At 42.6% G+C, this 26,268-nt stretch overlaps 2 protein-coding genes and 1 pseudogene across 5 annotated transcripts in view; 1 reads left to right on the top strand and 2 right to left on the bottom strand.

The window, feature by feature from the left end:
• Window positions 1-16,506, bottom strand: part of CNNM2 (cyclin and CBS domain divalent metal cation transport mediator 2) — a 94,231-nt gene extending 77,725 nt beyond the window's left edge. Inside the window, exons 1-2 of one of the 4 annotated variants that reach the window (XM_036437854.2) lie at window positions 14,597-16,506; window positions 6,750-7,127 (exon numbers count right to left, since the gene is read on the bottom strand). In XM_036437854.2, coding sequence (XP_036293747.1) covers window positions 7,123-7,127; window positions 14,597-16,220 — 1,629 coding nt within the window. In that variant the 5' untranslated portion in view covers window positions 16,221-16,506 and the 3' untranslated portion in view covers window positions 6,750-7,122. Of the gene's footprint in view, window positions 1-6,749; window positions 7,128-14,596 lie in introns of those variants that run through there. The other 3 variants (XM_045582047.1, XM_036437851.2, XM_036437852.2) reach the window with 3 other exon arrangements.
• LOC118718924 lies at window positions 8,902-10,063 on the top strand (annotated as a pseudogene).
• A 3,483-nt stretch (window positions 16,507-19,989) lies between the features above and the next one.
• Window positions 19,990-26,268, bottom strand: part of BORCS7 (BLOC-1 related complex subunit 7) — a 32,507-nt gene continuing 26,228 nt past the window's right edge. Inside the window, exon 7 of the transcript XR_004987985.2 lies at window positions 19,990-20,236. The gene's annotated coding sequence lies outside the window, so the exon portion shown is untranslated. The remainder of the gene's footprint in view (window positions 20,237-26,268) is intronic.

The raw sequence follows: 26,268 nt of genomic DNA, 5'->3' as shown, positions 1-26,268 counted from the left end.
CTGGTCATTCCACCGTTCAGTCAATTTTCACAATGGCCTTTTAAAATATATATATATAATTCAGCCTTAAAAAGGAAGAAAATTCTAACACATGCTACAACATGGATGAACCTTGGGGACACTAAGTGAAATATGCTTTCACAAAAGACAAATATTGTATGATTCCACTCCTATGAGGTACCTAATGTAGTCAAATTCAGAGACAAAGTAGAATGGTGGTTGCCTGGGGGAAGGAGGGAATGAATTAATGGTGAGTTGTTAATATTTGTAAAGAGCTTTCATCAGTTTTGCAAGATGAAAAGTATTCTGGAGATTGATTTGTACCACAATATGAATGTACTTAACACTACTGAACTGCACACTTAAGAAAGGTTAAGAGGAAATTTTATGTTATGTGTATTTATCACAACTTTTAAAATATAAAAGTTAATTTTCTTCAATATATTGAGATGAGTATATCTGTCTTTTAAGTTTTACATGCATTTTTGATTAATTCCTGATAACAGATTTTTGGAAGTGGAATTAATAAGTGAAAGAATATTCAAAAAACATAATGTTGTGGGTTTTGTGTGTGTGTGTTGTGTTTTTTTTTGGGGGGGGGGGGGTTTAAGCATAAGGTTCTTAATCATATTGCCAAATTACTGACTAGGAAGATTATACCAATTAACACAACCATCAATATTGTCAAGAGTATTTGTCACACACACACTTTCCACCCTTCCATAGTATTTACTGAGCACCTATATGCCAGGCCCTCTCATGGCCCTGGAAAGCAGAAGGGAACAAGACAGACAAAAGTTCCTGCCTTCGTGAAGTATATGTTCTGGTCAGAAAGGCAGGCCAATTTTTTTTTTTTTAATTAAGTAAGCAAAAGATATAATACAGTATATGGTAAAGAAGATTTTTTTTTAAAAAGTTGGGGGGAGGAGCAGATAAGTATTATAAGGGACAGGCTGACATGTTAGAAAGGAAGGCTACAGACAACCTCCCTGACCTGGTGAAATCTGAGAAAAGACATGGAGGAAAGGAGAAAGTCAGAAAACTACCTGGGCAAAGGACATTCCAGAGACAGGGAACAGCAACTGCAAATGCCCTCAAGCAGGAACAGGCGTAGAGTGTCTGCAGTGCTCAAACAGCCAGAAGGCCAGTGTGACTGAAGTGAGGAGAGCTGGGAGGAGAGGGGTCGGGATTAGTAGGAGAGACAATCTGATAAGGAGTTCACATCTCATGAGCCTTGAAATTGGACATTATCATTTTTTCTTTTTAATTTAATTTTATGATGGTAAAACTAAGATGAGATCTACCCTCTTAAATTTTTAAGTGTTCAATGTTGTACAGCAGACATCTAGAAGTTATTCATATTGCTTTGATCATTTTTTTCTATCCTGGCTATTTTGATAGCTAAGAAGACAATATATAGGTGGGCTTTGGACTGCTATAACAAAATATCCTAGATGGATGGTAAACAACAGACATTTACAGTATTTTTCGGACCATAAGACACACTTTTTTCCCCCCAGAAGTGGGGGGGAAAAGTCCCTGCGTCTTATGGTCCAAATATAGCCTACACATATACTTTAAAAAAAAGTTTTTTTACTTGCCCAGCTCTGTGTGGTCTCTGTGTGCTTGCCCGGCTCTAAAATGGTTCTAAATGCTGCTGTTTACTTTACAGGGTTGATTACATGTGTTTATGACTGTGATGTTGGGTTTTAATGCACATAAAATATTTTAGGACACTATTTGTTTCAGAATCTTTTTTTCTTCATTTCCCTTCTCTAAAAACTGGTGCGTCTTATGGTCCGGAGCGTCTTATGGTCCGAAAAATACGGTATTTCTCACTGTTCAGGAAACTGGGAAGCCCAAGACCAAGGTGCTAGCTAAGTCAGTTCCTGGTGAGCGCCCTCTTCCTGCCTTGAAAGTGGCTGCTTTCTCACTGTTTCATCACAGGGCCAAGAGAGGGTGACCTCTCTCTCTCTTACTCTTCTGATAAAGTTATTCATCTCCAACATGAGGGCCCCACCCTCATAACCTCATCTGACCCTAATTGCCTCCCAAAGGCCCATCTCCAAATACTATGAATTTGGTGGGGGATACAGTTCAGTACATAGCAGACAGTATCTTATTTTAATTATAGGTTTTTTGAAAAATTGTTAAGATTGAAGTTATTTTTAAGGAAGGTCAACTTTGCAGAGGTACACTTGATGAAATAGAGAAAATAAGAGAACCACCTTGGAAGTTTTATAATAATCAAAATAGATAAATTCATTCATTCGTTCATTCATTCTTTCAAAATGATTTTTGGAGCACCTAAAACATAGTAGGCACTGAACAAGGCACAAATAAAAGGGAGTAGTAGCTGGAGTAGTAGAACTGAGAATGGAGAGAAAACGAAAATATACAAGGGGCATTTTCAAAATATGTATATTAAATTTGATAATAAAATACAGGGTGAAAAAGAATATAAATTCATAAGTACTGCAAGTTACTTGAGAGCAGGAAATATAGCTAATTCATCTTTGCATCCCACACAGTTCATTTTATGATGCTTAATAAATGCTTAGGAATTAAAGTAAGGAAAGGTTTCCTAAAGATGGGAAAAGACCAGGGAAGAGAGAAATGAAGAAAAAAATTATTGGGGAATGCTTAATGTGAAATGGAAAGAAGAAAGCTGGAACCTAAAATTGAAAAGGTGTCAGAGAAATAAGAAAATCAAGACCATGCTGTCCCAACAGGGTAAGAACCAAGCTAGAAAGAAGAGGGATTCTCACCTTGGTGCCAAAAGCAGCAAAAGAGTCAAGGAAGCTAGGAAGGATAACAACCCAGATGTGGATTTGGCAATAGAGGAAGTTACTGGTTGTGACAAGTATGAAGCCAGGTTGTAGAGGATAACAGATGATGCCAGGACAAGAAAAGGGGAGTAGTAACTGCCTATTCCTTAAGAAATCTTGTGATAAACTGAGAAAGGAAAAAGAGAGATTCCCTAACACAATGGTCGGCAAACTCATCAGTCAACAGAACGGCAAACCGGGGCTCACGAGCCGCATGTGGCTTGCGAGCCGCAGTTTGCCGACCGCGGCCCTAGCACACAAAAACTCTGCCAGAAACACCTACACTGGCCTCCGAACTGCATGTGAGGCTAAGTGAGCCTTAAGGAAACATTTACAACATTCACCCGAGGTGGGATCCTCAACAACCTTGTGGGTTAAATGAGTATAGGAAAGATTCCATCTGTGCCACGTTTAAAGAGACAGCAAATCTTCACATTTGCTACTAATAGCTGGTTTGGTAAGTGGCCTTAAGAGGTCACAGAGAAAGTAGTAACTGTGGTAGTAACTGCTAGATTTTAGCTAATGTGAGCTAAAGCAGCTTAAGTCAATTAAGGTTCTTTTTCTGTTTTAGTCTCACTACGAGACTATTAGAGGCTCTTTTCAAACATCCAATAAATAATAATAAATTAAAACAAAACGACACCCAGAAATATTAGCTATCCACTCATAAGAGGCTTATGATTAAATGCTGGCTGGAAATTCTGTCTCAACTGATAAGCTTCACTGGAGAGTAACCATGCCAAAATTTTTATACTGCTTTAGATATCAAGAAACTGAACAAATAAATTCATTTGACTAATATGCATGGGATAACTTAAGAGCAATATTGTTTGTAATTAAAGCAAACATCAATTTCTCTTCCTAATATGCTTAGTTTTCTTAGGAAGTTAGATAAAAAAGTAGGGGGAAAATTCAATGTTATTATTTTATATCCTTTAAAAACAGACTTTAGGAGAGATGCCTAAATGACAGCTAACTTATCCTATAAATAAATATAAAGTTTCTATAAACATTCTGTGTGTGGGGGGGGGGAGAAAAATCATATCTTTTTATCTGAAATGATGTATAATAGATATACAATTTTATAGAAATATAATAAAAACAAATACCTGATCCTCATCAAAGATAAATGTTTGTTTTTTATTTTATTTTAGCAAAAGGTATTAGGTAGTCTGGAAACTACTGAGCTTCAAGCATGGGTGGTTCCAGAACATTCTTTCATCTCCTTTTAATAATCACCATTGATGGTTTACACTACAGTGATGGTTTCTATAGATAAAAAGGAAGCATCAGTTTCCAGAATCTGAATAAGAGGTATCTTGCGAGTACAGCTTTATGCTAAAAGCACAAAACTAGTTGAAACTCAACTACTTTACCAATCTTTTATTTAATAAAAACAATCAGTAAGGACCAAACAGCTCCATTCCAGGCAGTCCAGATACAAATGTAAACTAACTGGCATTTTGCCACCTAATAATTTGTTTTAAAAACAAATGCAACTCACATATAAGTACAACTAATGGACACAAAACTCTGGGGAGGGAAGGTATGTGGGGGGGGGCAATGTTAAAATATGTACACAGATAATAATTTAATAAATAAAAAAAATCATTAAAAAATAAAAAAATAAAAATAAATAAAAACAAATGCAACTCAAAAACCTAAATTCCTTTTTTTCCGCATACAAAATTAATTTAACTAAGCTGTTATACACACACATGTGCGCACACACGCATTTTTATGGGCTTTAAAAATGCTATTCCTATTTTATTCTAAACACTAGGAATCTTTCTTACTTTTTAAATATATTCTGATTGATTTAAGCGAGGAAGGGAGAGGGAGAGAAAGAAATATCAACAATGAGAATCATTGATCAGCTGCCTCTCGCACGCCCCCTACTGGGGATCAAGCCGGCAACCTGGGTATGTGCCCTTGACCGCAATCGAACCCGGGACCTTCAATCCGCAGGCTGACTCTATCCACTAAGCCAAACCAGCTAGGGCCAGGATTCTTTCTGATGAGGGGAACAAAATGCCACAAATGACAGCATGGCTACATTATGACAAAATATTTCATATTTCCTAAGAAAGCAGGATGAATTTCATCTAAGTATAATGAATTTCATTTAAATATCTAAATCAGTGGTTCAAGTTACAAAATTTGCACTTTTTTGGGGGGGGGGGGGGGAGTGACCCTAGCCCCAAAGTGTCGAACCAAGGCCCGAGCCAGTACCGAAGGCAAAGCCTAATCCCAAGAGCCGAACCCAGGCCCGAAAGGCTAAAGCCAATCCCAGGGGTGGAGCCTAGCACAAAGAATGGAACCCAGATCCCGAATAGCTGAAGCCAGTGCCGAAGAGCAGAGCCTAGGCCCAAAGAGCCACCCCCAGACCCAAACAGCCGAAGCCCAGACCATGCAAAATAATCTGTATAAATTTCCCCATATTGCTACATGGCCTTCAAAATTATCATTAAATGGTTGAAATTAGCTGGCATTTATGATTTTCTTAACTCTTGCCCTCTGTGCTCTGCCTTGAAGTGTTAGATATTTCTTCCCAATTTTTCACGATATTGGATGTTGTATACATGCAACATGAAAAGCCAGCACAGCTCTTATCTTCCCTTGAATTATATCCCTGAATTAAGATTTCCGGGGAGGGAGGGGTAGCACTAAACCAAAGGATTAATTTTTAATGACTCCTGGTTGCCTTCCAAAAGTATTACCAATTTACATTGCTATAAGCAATAAAAAACTTGCTATGTTAGACATTACCATTTTTGGTGCTTTTGATGTAATCAGTGTTAGAAGATGTTATCAGGTAATTTGAGATCTTCCTTTAGTCTTCAAATTTTGGTTATTCAAGGGCATGAGCTTGCTTTATTTCTCTTAAACTTTGTTGTCATTTTCAGTCACTTACAGTTAAGAAGAATGAAGGATTTTTTTTAAACTCAGTATTCTTACTCTAAAGTGGGTAGAACATATAGTCAATTGTTCTGTTTTCCTTAAATATGTATATACTTGTGGTCATCTTGTCAAGTAACAGCAACTGCTAAAAAAAGAAACAGAGCCTAAATTTCAATCACAATATTAGTAAAATCTTTTAACCATAGCCACTTTTGAGATTTCAAAAACCATAACAACTATGAGCACACAGGGCCAAGGTGTCCCTCTTAATTAGCAATCTCTGGAGAAAGACCAAGAACAATGAAGAGCCTACAGAATTATCATGACAAAAATAATGGTTAACTGAGCACTGGTGCCAGGTACTATTAGAAGCATTTTTACATCCATCGTTCCATTAATTCAAACTAATTAGCCTATAAGTTAGAAAATGTCCCACTTTACTATGGAAAAAAACTGAGGCTTAAAGAGGGTAAGTTACTTATCCAAAGCAGATCCAGGAAGGTCACATTTTTTTTTTTTTTTTAATATACTTTTGTTGACTTTCGAGAAAGGAAGGGAGAGGGAAAGAGAGAGAAACATCAATGATGAGAATCATTGACTGGCCACCTCCTGTAAGTCCCCCTCTGGGAATCCAGCCCACAACCCAGGTACAGGAATTGAATCGTGACCTCCCTGCTCATAGGTCGATGCTCGACCACTGAGTCACGCCAGCCGGGCTTCTTCTTTTTTGTTTTGTTTTTTTCTTTTCTTTTTTTTTTTTAAATCTACTTTATTGATTTTTTTTTTTTTTTTTTTTTTACAGGGAGGGATGGAGAGGGAGAAGGATAAGAGAGTTAGAAACATCAATGAGAGAGAAACATTGATTCAGCTGCCTCCTACACACTCCCTACTGGGAATGTGCCTGCAACCAAGGCACATGCCCTTGACCCAAATCGAACCTGGGACCCTTCAGTCCACAGTCTGACGCTCTATCTACTAAGTCAAACCGGTTAGGGCCAACTGTGATTCTTAATCTTTGTATTAGCAGGTGGTATCCTTCCCACAAGATGTGAATTCAAAAAGAGAAACATTCTGTTCTAAGTCTGACAGCAAGGGGGATGTAAAGTTTGAAGAAATGAGGATCTCACCAGCATTACAGCAGTGTTTATGATCAGTGGTAGCACTAATGTAAAATAGGGAGAGGACTAGCTCCCCCATCATCTCCATCAGCCAACCCCACAGCCAACCAACAAACATATCATCTATAGAGGGCTCTGCCTTCCAAAGCCCGCAGTCCCTATAAAATCCCTCTCAAGAGACATTCTGGAGTTGCCTCTGTGTGATGATGATAAAGAATGCTTGCTTCTATTGTCTCTCCTTTTCTGTGTTGGTAGGACTGGGGGTTCTTGTTTGCTCATTCTGAGAAAAGGAAGATAAAAAGACAAAACTAAATTAAACTGTTTTCAATCATAATTGGCCATTTCCATGTATGTAGTTTAACAATATTCCTCATATGCCAAGCAAATCTTATAGAAGTTGAAGTTTACTATACCAATAAAATACATGCATTTAGAGGAAAGGGTGTCCTTCAGAAATATGCTACTTTATACGTAACTAAAGTAAATATCTAATTAGAGTCCAGAGGTTTGTTCTTAAATTTTTAATTTCAAAAGCAAATTGAACCATAAGATATTACATTGGCTCAATCTGTTTTTTATTTTTTCCTTACTAATCATATTTTCAGTTGTGTTTAGGTTTGCTGATACTAATTGAAATTAACCAATCCTTCACAGTAGTTTGGAATGTTTCAGAACTTAAGTAATTCTGGGGTCCCGTATGAGAGGGCGCAGGTGGTATGCAACCCCCATGAAAACCAAGAGAAAAAGCAATACAAAGTATTTCCCTGTTTCATCCAGAGCATACTAAGTCAGAGCTGGTAATTAATTATGGTGTCCCCAGACCTAAAAGGCTATGCCCAGGCTTCTGTGATCCTATTAACACAAATAACCGCCAAAAACCAGACATGATTCTCTGGAAGAATTTAGGTTACATTATAAAAAGCTTGGGGAAAAGGGCACATAGATGCATGAATGGGACACATACTTCAAGTGCTTTGATGAGTATGTCAATGGAAATTTTACAGACTTGCATGTGAACCAAAATTACAAGAGATAAAGAAGTTGCAGCCTATAGTCCCAAATCCAATCTTCACTACTTTTCATAGAAGAAACAACCAGAAATGATTCACGATTCAAGAATATCCAAACCAAGTTAACTCAAAAGAAATATCTGACATTTAACTACCTGAGCCTTCAGGAAAGCAAGATATTTCCTAAAATACCCTCCTAATCTGATCTCAGCAAAGTAAAAAAACTCAAAGTAAGCTAAAAATAAAACAAGCTCACACAATCAAACTTATTATCTATGTAACAAAATGCCTGTCAAAGATGTCTTGAATCCAAGATACCAAAAATACTGACATCAAAATCACAAGATCAACGGCAAACCTGCATATTTGCTTTTTCAATGACACAGATCATTTCAGTGATGCAGGTACCTTCAACTTGGGGCCAGGAGGCCTTCTTGTCAGAGTTGAAAAAACTCCAATCTAGAGTCAGTTCGGGGATGTGGGTTCCAGTCCTATTGATGCTACTACTTAGGTGGGTAGCCCTAAGCAAGCCATTTAACATTCTCTCCTTCTCAGGGTCTACTTTCCTTATTTAAGAGGTTGACTAGACCAGTGGTCGGCAAACCGCTCTGTTGACTAATGAGTTTGCCAACCACTGGACTAGACTAAATGTCCATGTGGCTCAAGAGCGGCGGTTTGCCAACCACTGGACTAGACCAATGTCTCCTAAAGTCACCTAATCATAAGAATTACTCTGAGGTGCCAAAACCGGTTTGGCTCAGTGGATAAAGCGTCAGCCTGTAGACTGAAAGGTCCCGGGTTTGATTCCGGTCAAGGACATGTATCTGGGTTGCGGGCACATCCCCAGTAGGGGGTGTACAAGAGGCAGCTGATCGATGATTCTCTCTCATCGATGTTTCTAACTCTCTATCCCTCTCCTTTCCTCTCTGTAAAAAATCAATAAAATATATATATAAAAGAATTACTTTATATATATTATTTATATAATATATATATATATATATATATATATATATATATATATATATATATAAATAAAAGAATTACTCTGAGGTAACTGTTAACAATCTGGATTCCAAGCCCCCTTTCCTAGAGATTCTGTAATGTTCAGGAGGTCCCTGAAGGAGGCCTAGGACCTTATACTTAGTAAGTGAGGGGCCAGTACCACCATTTTTTCTTCCTGGGTGTCGTTGGAGGTCTTTGCACAGGCTATACAACCACAATGGACCCAAGTTCAAAATAGGCAACTTGGAAAGAAATTACCAGGTGACTGAAGTCAATCAAAAACATCCAGAAAATTATAATCTATTAAAATGGCAGCAGCAGCAAAATATGCCCGAGCTGAAAGGAAGTTGAAAGCAGCTCGAATGGATGGAACAGGATCTTTGGCTCTGTATGAAAGGAGAATATTAAGGTGCCTGAAGATAAGAGACAGCTCCTTATTGGTGTGTCCTCAGTCAGAGGGGCTACTAAACAGATGAAAAGTGTAATTAATGGCTACGCCGTGAGCCAGGAAAGAAGATTATTGAAAGTGGTGATAAAATTAGGGGTATACGTCATAGGACTCATTCTCACCAGTTTGTGCTGACATTCAAAGAAAAGAGAAGAAAACTCCCTACTTTCAGAGATGTGTCAGTCATTGCCCTGTAATTACTAAATTCTGGGTATGAGTATGATGAAGGGCCTATCATCTTTGATTCAAGTCTCTCATCTCCTACAAAACAGAAGAAAAGCCCTTTTTTTTATTTTTTTTCAATACCATTCACTGCAAGTGCTGAGAGCATGAATATCCAGGATGACACTGATGCTGACGGGCTACAGAATTACCAGGAATACCACCTGACCAACTTCATCTACTGTTCTGTGAAGGAATCCACTCTAAGTGAGCAAAGTGCCAGGATGACAGCCATGGGCAATAAGAGCGAGAATGTGTCTTGACCTGATCAGCAAATTGACTTTGACTTTCAACTACACCCCCCAGGCTGTCATCACAAAGGAGTTGATTGAAATGTCTCTGGTGCTGTAGCTCTGGATTAATGAAAATCAAGTTTCATCCTCAGACAAGCAGTGAAGGAGGAAAATTCAGCCAGTTGATTTTGTTTTTAGCTTACTGCTGTCCTGGTCAGAAGAAATTATTGGTCCATTGCTTAAATTACTAAGGACAGCAAGATATTTGTAAATTATCTTATAAAAAACAACTTACAATAAGAAGAAAAAAAGTGATCTGGGTAATTCTTACCATTTGGTAAGTTTTGCCAGCACTAGACTAAGTGATCCTTGAACTACCTGTCCTTCCAACTCTGATTCTATAGTATCTGGATATTTCATAAGGATGTTCTAAAAATTAATAAACATATTAACAAATATGCCCATCTCCCAACCCCAATACCATTCATACCTTATAAACACCCATGAAAATATTCTCCTAGATACTAGGCAAGTGGAATACTTTATTTGGTGGTGAAAACAAAGTTCTTAATATTATACTCTCAGCACATTAATATGGAAGGACTTGTGTTGTAGGAAGAGAGAATTGTACACCTAATATTTTAAGTGAAAACTATACACTGCATTCTTCCCTTGAAGAACAACATTATCTGGTGATTCCACCTGTTCCTAGCTAAGAAATAGCTAGAAAACAGTCTGGCTAAGTCCCTAGTAGCTATAAAACTGCTCAGTAATACTGGAATGCAACTGTTTCAAAGCTAAAAGTAAAAAACAAAAGAACAATAACTGGTTACTAATGCTTCAAATTCAACAGTGTCAGCAACTAGGTGGCTAAGAGCCCCCAATATGTTAGGAAGGTTTTAGTAAATCAAAGCCTGTAGAATGCTTTCCACACACAAAGGTAGCAATCTTTAATTTAGCCCTTCCTTCCGCAACACCATAGACCACTCCTCTAAAATTCCCATAATCTTCTAGTGGGATTTACTTGTATTGTCTTATTTAAATGTATAAGTAACAAAATAACAAAAAGAAAAAGAGAGAGAGCCTGATTGCATGGAGTGCAGAGGGGCAGAGCTGCAAAGGATGTTCATGGGTGAGCAACTATCACATAGGTGGCTACAAGAAGGGTCAATAAAATCAAGATTAAAACACAAAAGGGCGTTTAAATCACTCTTGCCACACAAACAGATAAAGAACTAAGAGTAAAACATTACCACATACTTGAGCTATTAGGAAAACAGTGCAGAGTAGCTCCCTTAAAGCGCTACATACTGATACACTAGGTTAGTATCAACCATGTTCCAAACGAATCTTGATGCTTGACGTGGAAATACTAATTAGTTACTAGTCTGGCACACAGGCCAAAAAGTGATTTGCTTTAATGGCAAAAGTGGGGACACCAACTACTTTGTACAACATCACAGAAGCACTGAGTTTAAAGTCAGACATATGCATAAGTACATTTCTCGGTCTGTCACCCAGCAGGCTCTGAGGCAATGTTTTGACCAAACCTTACACTCAATTAAAATAGAAATGTAAAATCAGATCCAGGGGGCCAGCATAATAGTGTGGTTAAGAGCACAAGGTTGCCTGTCACACAGACCTGTGTTAAAATCCCAAATCAACAAATTACCATGTGACCTTGAATAAGTCACTTAAACTAAACCTCGACTTCCTCGTTTGTAAGCGGAGAGAATGCTTCACACTGTTATTACAAAACTTAAACAAGGTGATTCATGTAAAGCATTCAGCCTTATAGCTGGCACAGAGGAAATAAGCAATAATAATAAGCTAGCTGTAAAATTAGCATGATACTGTCTTTCAACCTCAAGTAAAGCTGAGTTTCCTGGCAGCCAGACAAAAGTTCTAATCATTTGAAAAAAGACATTCCCGTATACTCATAAAAAGGTAGTTTTTCATTTCTTTCACATTACAGGAACTTCCCCCCTCCTTAGTAAAGAATACTTCAGACTAATAACCTACAACTATACACAGGAAAGGCTTCAATGCAGACATTCTTCATTGGGAAGGACAATTTTCATGATCTAACCAGTTTCGGCGAGTTAATAGTTGGTACTGTTAGGAGAAAGAGAGAAAGAGAAGCATAAGAAGTCCAACCCACACACCACTCTGTTCAATAGAGGAAAAACAACAGTTGACTATTTGCATTGTTTCGTAATTGAGTTAGAAAATGAAGAAGAAAGCAATCAGGTGAAATATTTTAACTCACACACAGCTATTAGTAAGGCTAAAGTGACCAAACTCATCAAAAAATATCAAGAGCCTGGTTGGGGTTGCTCAGTAATTGAGCATCAACCCATTGAACCAAGAGGTCCACGATTCAATTCCTGATTTGGACACATGCCCAGGTTGAAGAAAACCCACTAGGAGATGTGCAAAAGGCAAGAGGATGTCTCTCTCTCATGGACGTTTCTGTCTGTCTTCCTCTGGCTCTGAAAATCAATAAAAACATATTTTTTTAAAAAGACCAAAAAAAGGTGAAAAATCAGTTATTCCCAGAGTTTAAGTAACACCTGCCCATTCTACCCTTTTAAGGTCATGGCTCAAATTTCCTAAGTGCAACTTTTTCCATTCTTCCAAACATGCCTCTAGCTTAAATGGACCTTTAACTTGTACTGTCTCCTTGACTAAATACATTACTCTGGCTAAGGGCAAAAATAAAATCTTGTGCATTATTATTTTTTTAGAATTCAAGAGAAAATATTACTCCTTCAATTACTTAATATGTTTCAAAAATACTGAGAGATCATTTAGGGGGTGGGGGTGGGGTGGGGTGGGGATGGGGGGAGAGACGAGTTCCTCATGAAAATAAATCAGTCAGGAAAACTGTTCAAGGACAGCCAAAACCAAATTTCAACAAAAATGCAATTTTGAAATTTTGAGTTAGGAGCAGGCTTTAATGAGTTGTGAGGTACAGAACTAGATTTCAAAGAAAAAAGATACATAAGCGAATTAAAGGCTTCTGCAGGGAGTACACATGGCTATCACTCCATCAGATGTGCAAAAACTCAATAAAAAAAACACACAGAGAATAAGTTCTCTGTCTAAATATTGGGAAATCTAACAACAGAAAGAAAATCAAGTATTTCACAGGCATTTTCGAGCATTTAAAGATATCCTCCTGTATTACAGATATTACTACAAAATGAAAGAGACTGGTTAGATGGTCTAATTAACAACTCGGCAGGGAAAGAATAATGCCATGGCCAAAAGTAGCTCTGTCATCTAGAGATAATGGACAGTTTCTTTTGACTGTTTAAGAACCCAGAAGAATCTCCTCCTGCTTTTAAATGCAAATTACCAATCTCAGAAGCACATTCTGCTCTATTCCTTTATCTGAAAATTACTGCAATGTGGTCCTCTTCCAGAGAGGACCCCATTCAGGCAGGAAAATGGAATTAGGACAACCACACACTCAGTAAGTGTGCTGAGATCGTCGTCACATACAGTGAGCTGTCCCCCTGACACGTGGTCTTTTTCAGTGGAGAGACCAATATCTGTGATCAAGATTCTATTTGAAGAAGGAAAACTTAGTTTTGAGGATTATCAGGTTTACAAAGTTTATATAGACATTTTAATATATGCATACGCAATTTAAAAACTCAACATCCCTTGGTTTTCAAATAAGGACACAAGCTATTTAATGGAAACTTCTTAAAGGCAGAAGTTCGGTAATAATGGTATGACTTGCTATTTAATTGTACATTATATGGTAAAACAAACAAACAAGCAAAAGACCACAATGCAAGAAAAGAGAGCGCCTCAGACCCCGCACTTCCCTTCCCTGTTAAAACTCTCCCCGTAAAGTGGATGCTGACTTGGAGGCATACTGCAATTTAACGTACCGGGTGCTCAAGGTTAAAAGGAACACGTTTACACCGGAAAAACTCAAGGAACAAATAAGCCATAATAAAGGGATTCATCCCATTGTTAAAAGCTATCGTTTTCTGCCAAAACCACACTTGATTTGGGAAATTTTATTCGGTGTCAGGTAAATATAAACAAAGAGTGAAGAATGCTAGACAAAGAGTGAAGAAGTTATAGCCTCATAAAAGGTTAACTTACCTCTAGTCTTTCCAAGTTATATATTAATAAAGTACTTTAGTGTTTTAAAAAACCTCTTTTCTAGTTAAGGCAAGTCACATCCAAATGAGTGAATTTTTTGTGTGTGTGACACCGGTTTATCCCACCCCCTAGCATCAAAGGCAGACCTCAATCTTCCTTCCCCCACAGGTCACCCGGCAACCAGGCACAGAAGCTATTGAAAATGCAACTTCCAATCTCTGAAACGTCAGTGAATGTTCAAGGAGGAGGAAAGGGATTGCATTGAGTTTAGAAAAGCTATTTAAGTGTTTTACCAAATGCCTGCGATTAGTACATGTCAACCTAATGGCAGAGCATGGCATTAGCCGCCCCCTCCTTTCGCCTACCCACTCAGAACCATGGCAATGAATGCAGCAGAGCACTGAAGACCAGAGAGCCGGAGGAGTATCATGCACAGAAAATAGGAAGCCTGCGTTGTTTTTTTTATGGGGGGGGGGGGGGGGAGCAAGGGATGGCAGTCTTGTGCTTTGAAAGAACCTAGAAGCGCTTCCTAGTTCAACCCATCCCCCAATCCATGCCACCCTTTCAACTTTTGTCATTCAGAAAGAGGAGAAATTCCGGTCAACTCGCCTTGGGGGGTTGGTCTGAGGGTTGAGGACTCAAGCAGGGAGGGAGAGGGTGGAGAGAGAGAAAGAGCAAGCCAAGGAAAGATACCAAAATCTCCCACCTTTCTTAAATTCCTCCAGCATAGCGTCCAACTTGGTGTCATTGAAAACAAAGTGCAAGGGGTGGTTATAAAACTTAGTGATGGTTTTCAGGGGAGTACAGTCATCCGGATCCACGAAGGCCAAGTCTTTCACGAAGAGCAGATCCACGATGTTGGAGCGCTCCCCCTCGAACACCGGGATGCGCGTGTAGCCGCTCTCCATGATCTCCGACATGGTGTTGAAGTCCAGGATGGCTTCCCCGGTGATCATGAAGCAGTCCCGGAGGGGGGTCATCACGTCCTCCACCGTCTTGGTGCGCAGCTCCAGCGCCCCTTGGATGATGTTCAGCTCCTCCTTGACGAGGTCGTTGTAGGGGTCCGTAACCCGCAGCATCTCCAGCAGCTTCTCCCGGTTGTAGACGGTGCCTATCTCCTGGCCCAGGACGCAGTCCAGCAGCTTGCTGACCGGGTAAGAAGCGGGGAAGGTCATCATCATGAAAAACTTGGTGAGGAAGATGGTGTTGGCGCCCACGGCCAGGCCGTGGCGGGAGCAGATGGCCTGGGGCACGATCTCGCCGAAGATGACGATGCCGATGGTGGAGACCACCACGGCCACCAGGCCGGAGCCGGCGATGTCGTCCAGCAGGATGGTGAGCGTGGTGTTGACCAGCACGTTGCCCAGCAGCAGCGAGCACAGCAGGTAGTTGCCCTGCCGGCGCACGGGCTCGATGCGCTTGGCGTAGTTCTTCTCCTTCTCGGTGCCGCAGTTCTGCACGATGCGCAGCTCCATGGGGTCCAGGGCCATGAGCCCCAGGTTGAGGCCGCTGAACATGCCCGACAGGCACAGGAGCAACGAAATGAAGATCACCTGCAGCCAGAAGGGCAGCAGGAACTTCTTCTCCTCGCCCACGATCATCTTGGTGTCCTCGCCGTCGTGGTAGATCCAGGTGGTCTCGGCCCACGGGGGCGGCGGCAGCCCGGCCACCCCGGAGCCGCCTTTGCCCCCGACGGTGCCCCCCGCGGACCCCGGGCCGCCGCCGGTGCCCAGGGCCGGCGTGGACAGCGACGTGCACAGGTAATAGGACTTGCTCTTCTCCATCTTCCGCAGCGGCTTTATCTCTATCTCGATGATGCCCGAGGTCCGGCGGTTGAGGATGATGTGGGGCAGGATGATGATATCGGACGTGCGGATGCCGCAGCGCTGGGGGCCGCTGTCCGGCTCGGGCGGCGCGGGGCCCCCCAGCCCGCGCTCGCCGGGGCCGTGGCGCCGCCGCTCGTGCTCGGTGAAGGCGATGCGGGACCACGTCTCGTTGTTGATGTTCTGCCCGTACACCCGCAGCTTGACCCGAGTCCGCTCGCTCACCCGCAGCGCCCCCCCTTCCATGAACGACACGTCGTTCGTGTCCTCCAGCCGCAACCCGATGATCACCGTCTCCTCGCTCTCGCCCGCCGCCGCGCAGCCGCCCGCGCCGCAGCAGCAGCTCAGCAGCAGCAGCGGCAGCAGCCGTTCGGCCGCCGCCTGCAGGACCCCCCGGCCGCGGGCGCTGAGGCTGCGGCGCGCCGCCATCTTCCTAGTGGGCAGTGCGGCGACTGCCTGCCCGCCCGCCATCTTTACTCCGGGTTCACAAGAGCCACAGCCAATCATAGGGTGGCTGCTGTAGCTGCGGCTTCATCCTTCCCACCCGGCGGCGGCGCGAGTGCAGGCGCCGGCCCCTGAACGAGACTGCAATGGAGCGTCTGCACCCGGCGCTCGGCAGCGCGCCTCCCTGACTGACACTGACCCGGCGCGGGCCGGCTGAGGAACCTGGAGGCTCGCGGGCGCGGGAGGGGGGAGAGAGGGAGGAGACAGCGCCAGGCGCTCCCACGAGAGGCAGGCTGGCCAGCCAATCAGGAGCGGGCGCCCGCCCTCCCAGCCAGGGGGCTGGAATGGGGGCGTGGCCGCGAGCCGAGCCGCGGGCCAATGGCGAGGCGAGGGGCGGGGAGCTGAGGGCCGCGGTCCTCCTCAGCACGCCAAGTTTCCTACCGAAAGGCGCGTGACTCTTGTGTATGTGCGAGGGGAGGAGGCGTGGCCAGCCGGCCCCGAGAACCAGTCACAGGAGAGAGCTGAATGAGAGGGGCGGGGCCTCCCGTCCGACTGCCAATGAAAAGGGGCGGTCCGCGGGCTAGCGGTTCCCCGGGGAGCCTCAGTAGTAGAACCAGGCATTTGGTTTAACTCGATCGGACTCAAGTCGGGAGGCGCGAGGCGGCTGGTTACTCACTCGCTGCACCGGGTGGGAGCGCCCCAGTGTTGGGTGCCGGTGAAGAGAGGGCTGCGTCTTCCCGCCCCGGCAGCACACTAGGCACGGCTTCAGAGGCGCTTTAGCCTAGATTAGAATGAAGCCGGGGCGCCGGCCGCGGCCCCCTCCTCTAGTCTTGCACGCCCGCTCCAACCGAGACTGGCGGCGGCCGGGCGGCCCGGCCTCGGGCTGACCAGCTCTCCTGGAGCTTTTCGCGTCTCCCCTGAAGGACGCGCGCTCTCTGCAGCTCGCGGTCAGGTGCCGCCACCTGCCGGCAGTCTGGGTGCTCTGCAGCGCTTTCCCTAGTGTGCCCCAAACCCCCGGAGGGTGTGTAACGCGTGGGATTAGAATTGAGTAATTTCCCCATCTTCCAAATAATCTACTGATAGTCTTGCTGAAAGTATATATTCCATGAACCCCCTCGCACACTTACTGAAAGGATAGGACCCGGGAGTCTATTTCCAACAAGCACCAGGCAAGTCTGGGAAATGGGAGAGAGTAGACACATGAAGGTTCTATTTTATGTTTTTGAAATTGACTTTAAAGGAGGAGGAGGAAGAGGAGGGAGAGAAAGGTGAGAGAGAGGGGGGAGAGAGAGAGAGAGATGCGAGGGGACCAAACATGAAACCAGAGCATGTGCCCTGAGGGAACTGGGCCACACCTGCCAGAACTAAAGGCACATTCTTAATCGCACACACCTCATCGCACTAGGTTCAGCATCCCTCAGCAGAAAAAAAAACCCTGAAGACCTAGCTCCCTGGGATTCCCCAGCCCACAGTGTCTGGGGGAGATATGGTAGCAGAATAATTGACAATTGATCTTTTTCTTGCAACTTTAACATCTAAAAAATAATTGTTTCCTTTTTTTATTCTGAAAGCATATTTTCTTCCCTTGCAAACCAGTCAAACATTTTACCAATTTCTGGGAGGGATGATGCAGTGGCCTTCTCACTGGCCTCTCCTCTTCTACACCTGCCCCCTTACCTTCTCAATCCAGCATTCAGTGGTCTCCTTAAATCCGATACTGTTTGCTCCCTTGTTTGAAATTCTCCTCTGGACTTCCCATCTCACATGACTAAAAGCCACAGTACCTACATTTTCTGACAAGGCTCTAAGGGTCTGCTGCCTCCTTTGACTCCTCTGGCCTTATCACCTGCTGCCCCAGCCAGATCCTCCTGGCAGGTTCTCATTCTCGCTGGGATGCTCCCCTGGAAGCCTGTGCACCTGCTCTTGTTTCCTGTGCCTGGGCCTCTTTTCCCTCAGATGTCACCACAGCCCCTCGGTCACCTCCTTTAAGAGTACACAAAGGCCACTTTTACTTTTTTTTAAGAGAATATGTTTGTTTTTGTATATTTTGAGAGAGAGAGAGAGAGAAGCATCGATGTGAGAGAGAAACACCTATCGGTTGCCTCCCATACATGCCCCAACATGGGATCCAACCCTCAACCTGGGTATGTGCCCTGACCAGGAATCGAACCTGAGACCCTTCGGTGCATGGGATGATGTGCCAACCAACCACACCAGCCAGGGCCAAAGGCCACTTTTTTTTTTCTTTTTTTTTTTAACTTGTAAACAAACAGTCCCTCTACAACATCTCTGATTTGTTTTCCTTAATTTAGTTTATTGGCCCAAACCGGTTTGGCTCAGTGGTAGAGCGTCGGTCTGCGGACTGAAAGGTCCCAGGTTCGATTCCGGTCAGGGGCATGTACATTGGTTGCGGGCACATCCCCGGTAGGGGATGTGTGGGAGGCAGCTGGTCGATATTTCTCCCTCATCGATGTTTCTAGCTCTCTGTCCTTCTCCCTTCCTCTCTGTAAAAAATCAATAAAATATATTTAAAAATAAAAAAACATGTAATTTTGCCGAAACCGGTTTGGCTCAGTGGATGGAACTTCGACCTGGGGACTGAGGGGTCCCAGGTTCGATTCCGGGCAAGGGCATGTACATTGGTTGCGGGCACATCCCCAGTAGGGGGTGTACAAGAGGCAGCTGATCGATGATTCTCTCTCATCAATGTTTTTGGCTCTGTCCCTCTCTCTTCCTCTCTGTAAAAAAATCAATAAAATATATATTTTTAAATTTTTAAAAAATTTTTTTTGTCAATCCTCACCCAAAGATATTTTTCCCATTGATTTTTAGAGAGAGTGGAAAGGAGGAGAGAGGGGGAAAGAGAGAGAAATATTGATATGGGAGAGACACTTCCATTGGTTGCCTCCCAACAGTAACTAGGGATCAACCTGCAACCCAGGTGCATGCCCTTGACCAGAAATCAAACCCACAACCTTTTGGTACAACGGGCCAATGCCCTAACCACTGAATACACCAGACAGGGCAAAAAAATAAAAAATAAAATAAAAAATAAAAAATAAAGAAATAAAATAAATAAAATAATATTCATCCTGATTATTTCAAGTAATGTCCCAATTCTAGCTTTTAGACCTTCAACTTCTGGTGCTGCTTCCCTACCTCTAATTCTCATACTTCTATATTGAAAAATAAGTTCATATTTTTAAAACATGGATTCAGAGCCCAGCTCGCTTGGATCAGTAGTTGCATGCCAACATATGAACAGGAGGTTACAGTTCAATTCCCATTCAGAGCACATGCCTGGACTGCGGGCTCGATCCCCGTAGGGGGCATGTAGGAAGCAGCCCATCAATGATTCTCTCTCATCATTGATGTCTCTATCTCTCTCTCCCTCGCCCTTACTCTCTGAAATCAATAAAAATATTTTTAAATGGATTCACAGACTTGGCATGCATTTTTTTAAAATAGCATTATTGAAGATTAGAAGGGGAAAATAAAGCTTTTTAGGAATATCTGACAAAGGTTAAGGATAGATATGTTCCTTCTAAGTCAGCTGATTAAAAATGAAACTTTTAACTTCATAAAAAGTGTGAGTACAAGTGTGTTTAAGGGAGCTGAGAGGGAAGATGATTAAAAGCTTTCAAATGCTGAATGCACACTTTTGGGATGAGTGTGGAGAACAGGGTGGGGGAGAGTTTGCCAAACATACAGACATTTCCTGTGCATTTCAGAGAAGCCTAGAATGGTCAGGAAAGTGTGGCATTCAGCAATTTAGAAGCAAGTTAGAAATTCAGGACATTTTACAATATAAAATAAACCAAACTCAAGCTCATAGGGGATTGCTGAGTAATGTTTATACTGGGTAGAGGGATCATATTGGTCATGTACAGCCAAGCAATTTTTCCTTCGCAAAGGGGATCTTCCCTCAGGTTTGGAGGATTTTTAGTGACAGAGTTACCCTTTCTTTAGTGAGGGGCTGCTGGTGCAGGCTTACGGTGACTTCCAGAGGCTTCCAATCTGTTCATCTGGATGAATGGAGGACAAGGGCAACATTTTCTTCTAGGGATCACTTTTTCAATCTGGAAGAAAAAACACAATAAAACCCTGAATTCTGCCAAAATCAATTTGGCTCAGTGGATAGAGCATTGGCCTGTGGATTGAAAGGTCCCAGGTTCGATTCTGGTCAAGGGCATGTACCTAGGTTGTGGGCACATCCCCAGTAAGGGGTGTGCAAAAGGCAGCTGATCGATGTTTCTCTCTCATTGATGTTTCTAACTCTATCCTTTTTCCTTCCTCTCTGTAAAAACATCAATAAAATGGTTTTTTTTAAACAAAACAAAAAAACACACACCTGAATTCTGAGCATATTTCACCTCCAAAACACCTATAGGAGATCCAAGATTGCTAAATGGTTGCTGCAAAGATCTAATCATAGGTAGGTTCTGACTTTGACCCTAAGCAAGTCATGTAGGTAAAGCCAAAACCTCCTAGCAAACACCTTCCCTAACATTCTCTCTAGTTCTCTCTTCCCTGACTCTCGCTTGCCAGAATCCTTCCCTAGATACTAAAGGGAAGAGAGGCTGTTTAATTTCCTCATCTGCATGGATAAGCTCCCATGTCCACAGTAGGGATCTTGGGAAGGCATGGCATCAGACCTAAAAGTCTTTTAATTGTAGTTCCATCCCAGAGCTTTAAGTTATGATTAGGACTCCAGTCATAAAATGCCGGTTTCTCAGTACCACCTGATTTCATTTCCCTGGACTTTTTTCTACATCCTCTGAAGCAAGCAAAAATTCTACTCCAATAAGAAGTAAAGCCGAAACCGGTTTGGCTCAGTGGATAGAGTGTTGGCCTGTGGACTGAAGGGTCCCGGGTTAGATTTAGGTCAAGGGCATGTACCTTGGTTGCGGGCACAACCCCAGTGAGGGAATGTGTAGGAGGCAGCTGGTCAATGTTTCTCTCCCTTCCTCTCTGTAAAAAAATCAATAAAATATATATTTTTTTAAAAGAAGTCAAACTCCCCATGTATAAATAAACAGTATGTCAACCTCAGTGGAAAAAATTCTATTTTTAGTTCCACTAAGACAGTGGTAGGCAAACTGCGGCTCGCGAGCCACATGTGGCTTGCGAGCTGCGATTTGCCACTCTGATGACTAATGAGTTTGCTGACCACTGACCTAGACTCTCCATTCCAATAATTACAGGCTGTTGTTGTTCCTTATGAATCAGAGGTTACCCCAAAATGTACCTGTAAGGAGATTAGGAAACGTACTAAATAACTCCATATTACAGGATAAAAGAGCAGATGTCTTAAAAAAGAAGTACAAATAAAGTGGAGGAATTGAAAGTTTTATGGTTTTTGAGTTGGTCCTTGACAAATATGCAGACGTAAGAGCTATTCCAAGAAGCGTATCTTAGTCTGTGTGAGCTGCCATAACAACATATCATAGGCTAGGTGGCTTAAACAACAGAAATGTACCTTCTCATAGTTCTGGAGGCCAGAAGTCCCAGATCAAGTTCCTGCAGGGTCTGTTTGTAGTGAGAGCTCTCTTCCCGGCTCACAGATACGGCCTTTCCTCTGAATGTGAGTGTGGAGAGTATAAAAGCTCTCTGGTATCTCTTCTTATAAAAACACTAATCCTATTGGATCAGGCTCCACCCTTCCGACCTCATTTGACCTTCATTACTTTCTTAGAGGCCCTATCCCCAACTACAGTCACACAGGGGCTAGGACTTCAGCATATGAACAGAGAGGGGGACAAAAATACTCAACCCATGACAAAGGGATTGGAGAGAAGAAAGGGGAAAAGGCATTCTGATGAAAAGGGTGAGGATGGAAAGTGAGCAGCATTTTTGGAATATCGTGTGGTTGAACTTGGTCCTATACATTCCCTGAAGAAGAATAGCAAGAATAATGTTGGAAAGTTGGTTGGTGTCGGTGTGTGGAGGTGTGAATGCCAAATTTAGGAGTTTAGATCTCATTCTGTAGGCACTAAGGAACTATAAGATTTCTAAGTAGAAGAGCTCAAGTAGAGGAAGATTATCTGACAGACACCAGTGCAGTGTGCTGGAGTCCTGCCATTTAGGGATTTGGAAAACTCCTGCCATGGTTTACAAAGCACTTTCTCATATATTATCTTAGACTGACCTTCACAATTAGGACTAAAGGATACACCACTTCCAAAACACATGTAGGACAAAGAAACAGAGATAACTCTCCTGCCAAAGAAAACCAAGAGGGGATATCATACCCTATGTCCAGGAAGTCCACACCTGAATCATAGCTACTAACACTGGTCTGTCCAGCAATCATGAATCTTAGATCGAACATAGGTTTTTCATGGACCAGAGCAACAGAGGCCAGGCCCGGAGCAGCCAGGCCCGGAACAGCTCACTCCTCGCCTGCCCCTGCCCCAAGGCTGCCTCTCAGACATGGCAGGAAACTTTTGTGGGAACTTGAGGGTCTGCTGAATCAAGTGATGAAGGCTTAGATCTGAATATGTTGAGTTAGTATAGCGCTGGGGTGTTGATCTGTGAGTGCCTTGTACGGGGCCTGGATGAGGTTGGTTGACCTATTTGGAAATGTCTTTTGTGTGAAGTGTATCTTTGGGCATGTGGAGGTATTATTGATATGAGAAAATGCTAAGTAACTGATTTACTATCTGAAAAGGGATTTACTATCGGGGAAAGGGAGGGAGGGGAGAAAGAGACTGAACATAAACTGTGCACCTATGGATGAGGACAATGGGGGAGGGGAAGGGGGCAGAGGGTGGGGTGGGAACCTGGTGGAGGGGGGAAGAAATGAGGAACCTTTGTAATAATATGAACAATAAAGATTGATTTAAAAAAAAAAAAAAAGAACATAGGTTTCTCAGAATCCTAATCATAGGTCAGACTTTCTGATATATTTTTTAAATTAAAAAAAAATTTTAGATATAATAAACATACATAAAAGTGCATAAAACATGTATATACTAGTATATAAAAGCCCAAACAACCCACTGATCAGCCTTCTGGCTGACTGGCCAGAAACTATGATGCACAATGACCACCAGGGGGCAGACATTCAACGGTTCTGAGGTTACACACCCAGAACCAGAGAGCTCTCACAATCCAGGACCCCTCAGGGACGTCAGGGAGCTGGTTTTGGTCCAATTCCCACAGGCCAGGACGAGGGACTCTACCAATGCACCAGGCCTCTGGTGTATATAATTAAAAAAAAAAAAAAACTCACCATATAATTTATCACCTAAAACAGCCCTTTTGAGAGTGAAAAAAGTGTACTATTAATAACTAACCTAGTTTATGGCTTAAACTGGGACAGTCCCAGGCAAAAATTAAGTAGGCTTTATAATAATTTACAGTGATAAAGGAATCACCTCCTAGTTGAGCAAACCCCTATTTATCCCTTTCAGATCACACCCCTCTCCTCCACCTTAGATATAACCACTATTCTTACTGTTATACTACTTCCCTTTTTATTTCTATATTTTTTTAAATTTAGGAATTCCCTGAAGAAGAGCAAGGACAGCCTTCGCTGGTTTGGCTCAGTGGATAGAGCATCCCAGTTTCAATTCCCTTGGTTGCAGGCTCCTCCCCAGCCCAGGCCCTGGTTGGGGCATGTGCAGGAAGTAACCAATTAATGTGTTTCTCTCACATCGATGTTTCTGTCTTTCCATCTTTTCCACACTTCCTAAAAATATCAATGGAAAAATACTCTCGGGTGAGGATTAACAAAGAAGAAGGAGGAGGAGGAGGAGGAGGAAGAGGAGGGAGGACAAACCCTATAATACACTAGCAAGGAATCAGAAGACCTAGTTCTAGTCTTGATTACAACATTCAGGTTGTCCTCCCAGCATGCAAGTCACTTAAATAGCCTCAGCCTTGGTTTTCTCTTCTGTAAAGTTCGAAAATAAAAAAACAGCATTGTGAGGGAGATGTGAGGAAATTATTTTCAGTAAAGAAAAAACTTGGGACATTTGGTTTGGTTCATATCACAATAAATCTTCCTCATCACCATGAGAAATCATCATTTTTAAAGGACTGCATCCACTTCATGGACTTCTGTTACAGTATTTAAAAGCAAAAATAAAAATACCGCCTTCAGCCCTAGCTGCACATGTGTCAAACACAAGGCCCGCGGGCCAAATCCGTCCCGCCAGGCCTTGCAATGTGGCCCGCACCGCGTTGTCATCACTGCACTCCGCTGCGTTTCCATCACAATGACAGTTTATGACTGTTCAGTAAACCATTCGGCCCGCGATTTAGGCTGGATTTTAGATTTTGGCCCCTTTTCTGATTGAGTTCGACACCCCTACCTAGCTGGTTTGGATCAGTGGATAAAGCATCGGCCTGGGGACTGAAGGGTCTCAGGTTTGATTCTAGTCAAGGGCACATGCCCAGGTTGCAGGCTCAATCCCCAAAAGGGGGTGAGAAGGAGGCAGCCAATCAATGATTCTCTTTCATCATTGATGTTTCTATCTCTCCATCTCTATCTCTCTCCCTCTTTCTGCTCCCCCTTCTCTCTGAAATCAATAAAAATATATTTTTTAAAAATACCTCCTTCACAATATTTGCCTATTTATATCCAATTGAAAGGAATAATAAGATAATAAGAAAAATAGCCAAAATCAGTTTGGCTCAGTGGATAGAGCTTTGGCCTGCGGACTGAAAGGTCCCAGGTTCCATTCTGGTCAAGGGCATGTACTTTGGTTGCGGGCACATCCCCAGTAGTGGGTGTGCAAGAGGCAGCTGATCGGTGATTCTCTCTCATCGATGTTTCTAACTCTCTATTCCTCTCTCTTCTTTTCTGTAAAAATCAATAAAATATATTTTTTAAAAGAAAGAAAAGATAATAAGAAAAATAAAATAAGGACAATTAATAAAAGATTTACTACTGAGCTGAGAAGCCACACAAGGCCTCCTGCCCTTGCTGTGCAAACCTTTCCTCTTTAGCAACGTGACCTTTTGAGGATTTGCTTCCCAGAGGATATTCATTTAATATTCACAAAGGAAGTTATGTGAGGGAAGCTTGTTAACTCTGGGGACAGAAGATAAACTGTCCAGGCCCCCACCTCACCTGACACATTAGGCTCTGAGTTAATGTCAAATTACCATCAGCAGCCCCAGCATCTTTGGTTCCCTCCTGCGAGCATTCCCTCAAAGCTCCACGTGCCTTCTTGGCTTCTGCTTGTAATGAATTAAATATTTGTCAGAATCATAGAGTGAGCCATTGACCTGCCATCATTTGAACTATAAAAAAAAATCACTTGTAAATTTTATTAAACTGCACTAATTCTGGTCCTAAAACAGGGCCACGAACTCAAAAGGTCAGAAAAGTCGACTGGGTGAGGATGGTGACAAAATGTCTACAGGGACATGTCCCGCTGGAGGGGGAAGCCGTTACTCACTCTGGCCATGACAGCTGTGGCAGAAACGCGGGTCAGTGATGCCAGCATTTCCAGTTTTTCAAGAGAAGCCAGCAAGTCATAATTCATGAGAAACCTTCTGATTTATACATATGGGCAACTAGTCCAAACAATTTTTAAAACTCTGCAACCTCTCCAGAACCAAGACCACATAAATCTGTTTCTATGCCTAGTGAACCCTCCAGTAGGTGAATGAGGTTTTTTTTTTTTTGTTTGTTTGTTTTTAAGTAATACACGCTACTTTCCCTCAAGAACAGTGTATTTTTCTTTTTTTCTTTTTTTTAAAATATATTTTATTGGTTTTTTTAGAGAGGAAGTGAGAGAGATAGAGAGCTAGAAACGTCGATGAGAGAGACACATCAACCAGCTGCCTCTTGCACACCCCCCACCAGGGATGTCCCCACAACCAATGTACAAGCCCTTGACCAGAATCGAACCTGGGACCTTTCAGTCCGCAGACCAACGCTCCACCACTGAACCAAACTGGTTTCGGCAGTGAATAAGTTTCTTACAGGCGAGTAACCAGCTCAGCAGCAGGGCCCGGTCTAGAAAGAAGACCTGCTTTTTGTCTCCTGCCTCCTTTTTCATTCCAAGAATGAGAAGGTTAATGACTTTAGGCCTAGTATTAAAAGTTAGTAGACCCAAGTATGGCTTACCATGCACCCAGACGTCGTTGATTTTAT

This window comes from Pipistrellus kuhlii, unplaced genomic scaffold (assembly GCF_014108245.1).
Source record: "Pipistrellus kuhlii isolate mPipKuh1 unplaced genomic scaffold, mPipKuh1.p scaffold_m20_p_15, whole genome shotgun sequence".
NCBI classification, from domain to species: Eukaryota; Metazoa; Chordata; class Mammalia; order Chiroptera; family Vespertilionidae; genus Pipistrellus; species Pipistrellus kuhlii.
Note: the sequence above shows the minus strand (reverse complement) of the source record. Positions and strands in the feature narration are given on the sequence as shown.